Source organism: Oncorhynchus mykiss, chromosome 1 (assembly GCF_013265735.2).
Source record: "Oncorhynchus mykiss isolate Arlee chromosome 1, USDA_OmykA_1.1, whole genome shotgun sequence".
NCBI classification, from domain to species: Eukaryota; Metazoa; Chordata; class Actinopteri; order Salmoniformes; family Salmonidae; genus Oncorhynchus; species Oncorhynchus mykiss.
The window spans coordinates 15,163,316-15,172,171 of record NC_048565.1 but is presented as its reverse complement, the minus strand read 5'-3'; the positions used below and the strand labels follow the sequence as shown (position 1 = coordinate 15,172,171).

General features: G+C 39.3%; 1 protein-coding gene across 2 annotated transcripts; it reads right to left on the bottom strand.

Annotated features, from left to right (window-relative positions):
* Positions 1 to 756: 756 nt before the first annotated feature.
* On the bottom strand, positions 757 to 8,856 carry LOC110488261 (antithrombin-III). 2 transcript variants are annotated; one of them, XM_021560454.2, is made up of 7 exons: positions 5,838 to 5,994; positions 3,461 to 3,830; positions 2,944 to 3,159; positions 1,934 to 2,071; positions 1,590 to 1,808; positions 1,253 to 1,492; positions 757 to 1,042 (listed from the first exon to the last, which is right to left on the bottom strand). In XM_021560454.2, exons 2-7 carry the CDS (start codon positions 3,827 to 3,829, stop codon positions 866 to 868), a joined length of 1,359 nt encoding a protein of 452 aa, XP_021416129.2. In that variant the 5' UTR covers position 3,830; positions 5,838 to 5,994; the 3' UTR covers positions 757 to 865. The 2 variants fall into 2 exon arrangements, with proteins under 2 accessions (XP_021416129.2, XP_036805067.1); XM_036949172.1 differs by lacking the exon at positions 5,838 to 5,994 and adding an exon at positions 8,677 to 8,856 and having other exon boundaries at positions 759 to 1,042.

Sequence of the window (8,856 nt, the reverse complement as noted above, 5' to 3'; positions counted from 1 at the left end):
TACAGATATAGTTTATTAAAGTACTATCCTGAAACGTCCTGTTTTGACCCATCTGTCCAACTGTGAAAAACAACATATGTAGCTAAAAAATGTTAAAGGAATCCAAACATTTCAGTTACTTTAATGTATGGTCAAGCTGAGCCCATATTTAGCAGTGATGCATGTCTTTGTCATAGGTTTTTAATGCCAAACTTGCCAAATAATGATTTATTAGGTGATATTTAATATATTCTACATTTTGTGCTATTATGTCCTTGTTTTGCTGCTTCATTGAGCTCTCGTGTCTTATCAGATATATTCTTTAACAGTTGTCTCAATGTTTATACACAAAGATGCATACGTATATCCAATATGGTTTTGACCACAAAATGCTTACTCCAACAAATCATTAAGCTATGTAATTAATGACTTAAAGTAAAATATTATTTGACATTAAAAATATATTAATTAAAAAAAATGATATCTCAAAGGAAATGGAATATATTACATGACAATATATTTTTTTAAATCCTGTCAAGTGAGGTACAAAACCAGCTGTGGTCTTGCAGGTTATATGTGAAGTTTATTTTTATTTTGCATGGTCCTGTTCCTGAAAAAGAAACATATTGATTACACTGTAAAGGCCAAAGGTTGATTTGTTATTGTTTTTGATCATGTGAAAATGGGTTACTTCACAATAACCACTATCATTTTCTTCACTAGTACATATTAAAGTACATTCTTCTTAAAATAAATAAAAATACATCACAAAAGTGGTCCACTGTTCATCCCATTTGGTTTATTTGAGCTCAATACAGAGATCAGAAGTAGGTAGTTGCATGGCATGACAGTTTACATTGGGGAATGACACATCTGAAGTGTGTGATCAGGGGTCACAGGGGTCAGCCACTCGGCCAGTGAACACCATGGTGTTGATGGTGGACTCTCGGATGAGCAGGAGGAAGGGCTTGTTGGCCACAAACAACTCCCGGTTTGAGTTTATGGAACGGCCGACGGCCATTACAGCCGTGGCAGCAGCCGCCTCACTGCCTTCCTCATTCACCTGCAACAGTTAATTATTTCTTAAGTTACTGGACAAAAATGTTTTGAAAGTATATCATTTTCATTGATATAATAAAGTTTATCGATGAGTGCCCCAGCCGATGCACGTGATCTGTTCATTTGGTTGTTGACGTTTGTTTCCCCAGCTACTTTTAGTGATGATCATTATGGATTTTTAAATCATGATCCTTATGATGGATACTGTACATACCTCTAGGAATGCTTTATGGAATGCATCGGAAATGTACAGATAATTCGCCTCATCTTCAAGGATGCCTGGCAGGCTGGCGTCCTTGGGGCTGAAGAGGTCCTCGAGCCCCATGGCCTGCAGTTTCTCCTTCAGACTGAAGCTGTCTTCAATGCGGAAGCGTGGCAGATGCACTGACACTGAGGTTTCCCTCATGCTATGCAGCCAGCCAGTCAGCTTCTTCAAGTCCAGGTTCTCCTCCACCTTAGAACATCATCGGCAGAGCGAAAATTCAGTGTGATATAGTACTGTACACTATAATTGTCAGTGAACAGTGTAAATGATGACAGTTGGCACCCACCTCAGACAGGGGTGTGTCTTTGAGAGGTAGGATCAGCACCATGGTGATGTCATCTCCACGGTACGGCAGTTCCAGCACCTGCACCTTGTCTTCCGTGAACCTGCCGTAGTGGAACTTGGTTTCCTGGTACATCATGGACACTGGGCACGTCTTGGATTTACTCACATAGAAGTCAGCCTTGAAGACATTCTTTTTGTCAAACTTGCTTTTCCACTGACCCTGTGAGACAGTTGAATGGAAGGAAATGGGTGCCTGGGTGGTGGCTAAGGAAGGCCGTGGAGGAAAAAAATAAGTTGTTTTGGCTCAAAGGCCCTCCATAGGCAGAGAGGAAATAATCAACACACCTTGAAATAGATTGTGTTGACCAGGACCAGCACAGTGTTAGAGTTCAGCGAGTCCTTCGGCAGGGTGTTCTGAATCCTGTTCTCAGTCTTGTTTGCAATCCAATCGTTGATGGTCACCCGGGACAGTTCTGGCTTCTCCTAAAAGACCCATGGTCACAGAATTGCATTTCTACATGTCTAGAATTACTTTGGTTCAGAAAGTATTCACACTCCTTGACTTTTTCCACATTTTGTTGTGTTACAGCCTGAATTTAAAATGGATAACATTTTGACTTTGTGTCACTGGCCTACTCACAATATCCCATCATGTCAAAGTGGATCTGTTTTGAGAAATGTTTACAAATGAATAAAAAATGAAAAGCTGAAATATCTTGAGTCAATAAGTATTCAACCCCTTTGTTATGGCAAGCTTAAATACGATCAGGAGTACAAATGTGCTTAACAAGTCACATAAGTTGCATAGACTCACTGTGTGCAATAAGTGTTTAATATGATTTTTTAACGACTACCTCATCTCTGCACCCCACACATACAATTATCTATCTGTAAGGTCCCTCAGTCGAGCAGTGAATTTCAAACAGATTCAACCACAAAGATCAGGGAGGTTTTCCAATGCCTGTAAATAAGATTTCTGTGTTTAATTTTCTATACATTTGCACAAATGTCTAAAAACACGTTTTCACTTTGTCATTATGTGGTATTGTGTGTAGATGGGTGAGAAAAAAATATATTTAATCAATTTTGAATTCAGGCTGTAACAACAAAATGTGCAATAAGTCAAGGGGTATGAATACTTTCAGAAGGCACTGTAATTATTCAGCTGTGTGACTGCAGATAAAGACCATGTAGTAATGGTGCATGTAATTGATTAGACTTAATGCTGTTCCATTATAGTTATGTGGTTTAACTCTTGAACACACATTGTTATTAAAGAGTATATAATATCTATTTGTGATGTGTGAAAATGCTAAATTAAGCTGTAGGCTATAGACAATGCAAGAGGGAAAGACCTTGAAGTTGAGTGGCATGAGTTTGGCTCCATACACCAGCTCACTGATATTCTGGTAAATCTCATTGAATGCCAGAGACTTTTCTCCAAAAAGACGGTTGGCTGAGATCAGCTCTGTCGTCTTGTCTTTCTTGCGGTACAGGCGACAGTTTAGCTTGGCGAAGAAGAAATGCACTTGGTCCGACGTCTTCTCTTTGATTGTGTCAAACTCAAACACCTGAATTGAGATTGAGACAGAGACAGGACATTGGGATGCCCTGAGCTGTTATTTGGTTGTGGCCATTCATTTAAAAAGAACATGTTTATCACTAGAGGAACAAGAAAAAGTGAACATGTGAATTGACAGAAACCCCACATTTCTAAGTTCTTCCTGCCTAATGTGGATGAAAAAAATGCTGAATGAGTCATGTACTTGTAAATGTATAGTAAGCCTCAATCTTGGTTTTATATTTTGGCCTTTTGATGTTGGTTACCAGGCCTATTTAACAGTCCTGTGGGCTACGCTTCAGACCCCTTACATTCATAATCTGTTTTAGCGTGTTGTTGCAGGCGCCCAGCTTGGTCATAGCAAAGGCTGAGGAGATGCTGATAGGAGACATGAAGATGTTTGACTCGCTGGATTTTCCCTGGGCTAGCTGCTTGAACAGGGACAGGGCGAAGCGACTGTTGGCCTTGGACAGCTCCCACACCCGGGGATTGGTGTTCTCAGGGACTTTCTCTGGGATAGCATCCCCTGTCGGAGCTTCGTCCTCTGGGCTGCGGTAGACGCACCTGGGCTCCAGGGGCACGTCTTTGGGCTTGGCATTGCAGATGTCTTTGAACGCCTGGGAGGTTGACAGCAAGGGCAATAGTAGCCCCAGCGTCCACACAAACTGGGGAAGCCTCATTCTGCGGGGAGAGGGGTCTGGGTCAGGGTATAGCAGGGCAGTGATGGAAAAAGTACCCATTTGTCATACTTGAATAAAAGTAAAGATACCTTAATAGAAAATGACTCAAGTAAAAGTGAAAGTCACCCAGTAAAATAGAGTAAAAGTCTAAAAGTATTTGGTTTTATATATACTTAAGTATCAAAAGTAAATGTAATTGCTAAAATATACTTAAGTATCAAAAGTAAATGTAATTGCTAAAATATACTTAAGTATCAAAAGTAAAAGTATAAATCATTTCACATTCCTCATATTAACATTGTCTGTAAACTTGAGTTCATTTGCACACAAAAAAGATCCTACGATGGAAAGACCTGTGTGTTGTCCTTGTTAACGCAGACAGAGAAGAGCTCCAACTTCTTAATTATAGCCTCAATTTTGTCCCTCACATTGAATATAGTTGCAGAGAATCCCTGTAATCCTAGATTCAGATCATTCAGCCGAGGAAAAACATCACCCAGATAGGCCAGTCGTGTGAGAAACTCATCATGCAAGCGGTCAGACAAGTGAAAATGGTCAGTAAAGGAAACTTTATGCTCATCTCTCAATTCAAAAAACATGTCAATTACTTTGCCCCCTGATAACCAGCACACGTCTGTAGGTTGTAAAAGCGGTACATGGTCGCTGCCCATATCATTGCATAGTGCAGAAAATACACGAGAGTTCGGGGCCTTGCTTTAACAAAGTTAACCATTTTCACTGTAGTGTCCAAAACGTCTTTCAAGCTGTCAGGCATTGCCTTGGCAGCAAGAGCCCCCTGTGGATGCTGCAGTGTCCCCAAGTGGCGTTGGGAGCAACTGCTTGCACACGCGTTACCACTCCACTAGGTCTCCCTGTCATGGCTTTTGCGCCATCAGAACAGATGCCAACATGAGCTGCAGCTACATACGGACCGTTAGTGGAATTCCCTCGAGAGTGTAACGGTTAATGTGATTGGATGTTAATTATTTGACTAGGCTACCTGTATTTGACATTGTGTTGTTATTTGAACACTAGATGGTTGAATTTTATTTTTGGCAGTGAAACAAGGCTACTCAGGTGAGATATAAACTTCACCCAAATGTATAGCCCCCGTTGGAAAATATAAATTGACTGTTTGAAAAAAATAAATAATTGGCGTACCCCAGTTTGGGAATACCTGGTCTAGACCAACTGCGTTGCTATAGTGGTGCGATTTCCCCTCATGCAGATTCTATCTTTAAGATACCTTGAAATACTGCTGTGTTAATCATTCAAAACAATCCAAATATAATTCCAATAATAGCATGTCATACCATAGGCTTAAACCTGAACGCATTCAATATAACTTTCATCCATCCCCCTCCCTAAGTCACCAGCCACCACTGCAGCACACATTTTAACCAACACCATAACACTTTTGAAAATGACTTCCACAGTCCAACATTTTCTTCACATCGTGGGAGCCTGCTGTAAAATAGTGATGCAAAGTACAGAAAACGAACCAAAGCAAACACGGGAACTATCAATTTACGATTTGGGGATAATTCATCATTTTCAAAGAATTTCTCTCAGTTAGCTCTCCCAATACGGGATATTTTAATAACACATCAGGGGTATGTAATGGTATCACCTTATCAGAGGCAGCAAACAGTGAGTGAACGTTACATTTTCTTTAACGTGTATAATATTTTGTCCAAGTCTTGTAAAGTTGGGATGCGTGCAAATCCTCATGACATTTATAAATATGTCAACTCTAGAGTGCCATCTAAGCAACTACACATTGAAAAACAAATAAAAATGTTTAAGTTTGAAGACTTAAATTATATTTTATGTTGAGAAGCTTTGAGTTGATCGTGTTTATTCAGCTAGCCATTGAGAAATTAATACCTGTTTCTAGCCTCAATACGTGGGATCTTTGAACATGCAATTATAAGCCCATCTCACCATGGCATAACCTTTTTAAACCACATTAAACTCTCCGTAACAATGTTATGAATTGACGCCTTACCTGAGGTAAATTTCCTTGTAAGTAAATGACTGTGTGGAACGTAAAAATATCGGCTGCGATTTGAGCTGGCGAGTCCCTCATAGGGGACAGGGTCAGTGTCCTGCAGTGCACCGGGGCTGTAGAAAGGACCATTTACTCAGCTCAACCTTTGAAGTATTGATCGTTGGTCCCACATCCTGTGACCCAATGTTCTAATGTCTTAGCAAGTATTTGTTCATATGAAATGATACAAATAGAACCAAATGCACAGAGAATTGTCACAGTGAAGAACAAAAAAGTACATACTCATTCGTATAATCGTACAACAGCAAACTGTCTTTAGCCTGCATAAATACCCCATACAATATTGACAAGAAATGCACGTCTTTGACAAAAATGTTGCACTATAACATATGAACAGCTGTGTGTGTGTGTGTAGAACTACAAAAGATGGCTAAAAGGCATCAGTTTCACAATATTGTTTAATTACAGTCCCTGCCAGTAAAGAATCACTGTTGCACATAAGTTACATTTACTTCAAACTTCCACTTCTCCCCTCCTCAAAGAAAAAAAAACAAAAGCAATTGTATTATACAAATGCAATCCCATTTTCACACAGTGAATTCTTTAACAAAGAAAAATGGTATAAGACCTATATCCAAATTGGAGAAATCTCATTCTAAACATTCCTTAAGGGAGTATAATATAAAAACAATGTTGAAGTTAAACTTGTACCTTAATTTAAGCAAAGTCTTACAAGAAAACTTGGGTAGTAGTAATCAAAAGCAATTACATTTCCCAAAGTTAGAAAATATGTGTAAAAAAAAAAGAAAAAAAAAACTGACAACAGCAGCCCATCTTATTACAAGGAATTCAATTTGAGTGGAAGCAATGAGTGTGTTCAGCGTAAACAAGAAAACAATCTGAAATGAAGCGGTCTCTCCCATTGGGACATGGCCGCTCACATGGAAATCAATTCCCTGCCAGGGTGGTTTAATGTGTAATCCTATGTTACTTATTTTAACTCATCATATGATTGCTAAAAAAGGACAACTAAGTCCAAAGTAAACAATTCCACAGTATTTAGTCAAATGAATCACTGAACAAGACATTCTTGGCAAAGAATTCAGAAGTTACTCGTGTCTTGGTGTATGGCTATCCTACTGTCAAGTGTTACTGTGTTTACCCAATACTTGTCTTAATGATCATATCACTCACACACACACACACACACACACACACACACACACACAATTTAAATTAGAAAGTAGAAATTAAGACTATTGTGATCTCTACACAACTTCCAAAACATTCCTTTTAGAAGGGTCTTTTTTTATGTAACTTGTCAAGTCAGTTTAGAAAAATTCTTATTTACAATGACGGCCTACCCCGGCTAAACCCTAACAATGCTGAGCCAATTGTGCGCCACCCTATATGGGACTCCCAATCATGTGGCCGGTTGTGACACAGCCCAGGATCGAACCAGGGTCTGTAGTGACGCCTCGAGCACTGAGATGCAGTGCCTTAGACTGTTGCGACACTCGGGAGCCCCTCCATAGGATCGAAAACCCCCTCGGAAAAGACAGAATCTCTGTCCTCAAATTCTGGCGAGCCGAATACCATCTAAAAACACAGACCAAACAATGCTACGTGACAGCCAAAACATGCCAAACAATTTCCCTGGGTTTCTATTTAACAGACACCAAATGACTATGTAAACAAATAGGCAAGTTTCCCCGGGATCAATGGATCTTTAATATTAGCGCGTCACAGTTTTACAATTGTAAAACTCGTAAAGACGTTAGTGCTGCAAGACTTCAAGGAAACTCACCCCCCCCCAGAGAATCTGGCACTGAACTCCTTTGTCTCAGAAAGGATAAGCGGTTCCTCGGCTCTGCAATGGAAATCAGCCGATTGACTCATGTTTCCAGGGCTGATTCGTAGAGACCATTTAATATAAATGCTGACTCCTGAAGGAGTTTAATTAACAGTTGCAAGTTGATCTACTGTATAGACAAACCTACATGTATGCATGTTAAACTTTGAAATAGTCAATAGCCTGCTGGAAGGCAGGTCACATTTCTTAAGCTTCAATCAATAATCAACAATAGAGCAACTGAGACCAGACAGTATTCAAAAGATAGCAGTGAAGGTATGGAGCGAAGAGAATTCCTATGCAAAGGGTCACATTTACTAAGCACTCGTGAATTTTGCCCCTATTTTTTCTAATTAAATGAATACTTCAAAAACTTTACAAGGACATATTCAAACATGCATGTTTAAGTTTCAATATTATATTAATTTGAAAAAAGGTTAAAATGTTGCACCAGCGCAAATACTTAATTATGAAAATATAATTGAGCAACAGACGGTGCTTTAAACAGCTCAATTCAAAATGGTTCCCTCAATGATGGGCCAAGATCATAATACCGTAACTCTGCAAAAACAAAGATACAAAATTGTGAAAATGTATGCAATTGTAATTTGACAAACCCAGAAAAGTAGTTAACTTTAGAGTTAATTATCTTTCCCAGTGCGAGCAATGGTAGTTCCTTCCTCTTCATGCAAGGAAAATGCTAAATTCTGATAGCTGTTCTTGACCACAGCATGTTAAGAAGTAGCCTAACATGCCGACTACACCGGGCACGTGCGTGGGTCCGCTTGTGCCATCATGCACATGTTGATTTTGTCCATCCACACCAGATGCCATCAGGACACAGGTTGAAATATCAAAACTCTGAACAAACTATATTAATTTGGGGACAGGTCGAAACATGAAATATTCATGGACATTTAACTAGCTAGCTTGCTGTTGCTAGCTAATTTGTCCTGGGATATAAACATTGAGTTGTTATTTTACCTGAAATGCACAAGGTCCTTTTTTTCTGGATCTTTGTAGAATTTTGACCCATTCAGTCACAAAATGTTGTGTTCTTTACTCCAACATTTAATCCACAGATAAAAGGAGAAACTAATATTTTCTAGTAAACTCTCCTCCAGTAGTAGTAGTCTTCTGTGGACTTTATTTGTCAACTGGCAA

What these genes read in the sequence shown, in the direction of transcription:
- LOC110488261 (XM_036949172.1), bottom strand. Translation starts at nt 3,829, where the DNA reads ATGAGGCTTCCCCAGTTTGTGTGGACGCTGGGGCTACTATTGCCCTTG. An exon ending in CGCTAAAACAGATTATGAAT is followed by an intron (nt 3,160 to 3,460) that starts GTAAGGGGTCTG and finishes ATCTCAATTCAG; the next exon opens with GTGTTTGAGTTTGACACAAT. An exon ending in AAGACACACCCCTGTCTGAG is followed by an intron (nt 1,493 to 1,589) that starts GTGGGTGCCAAC and finishes TGATGTTCTAAG; the next exon opens with GTGGAGGAGAACCTGGACTT.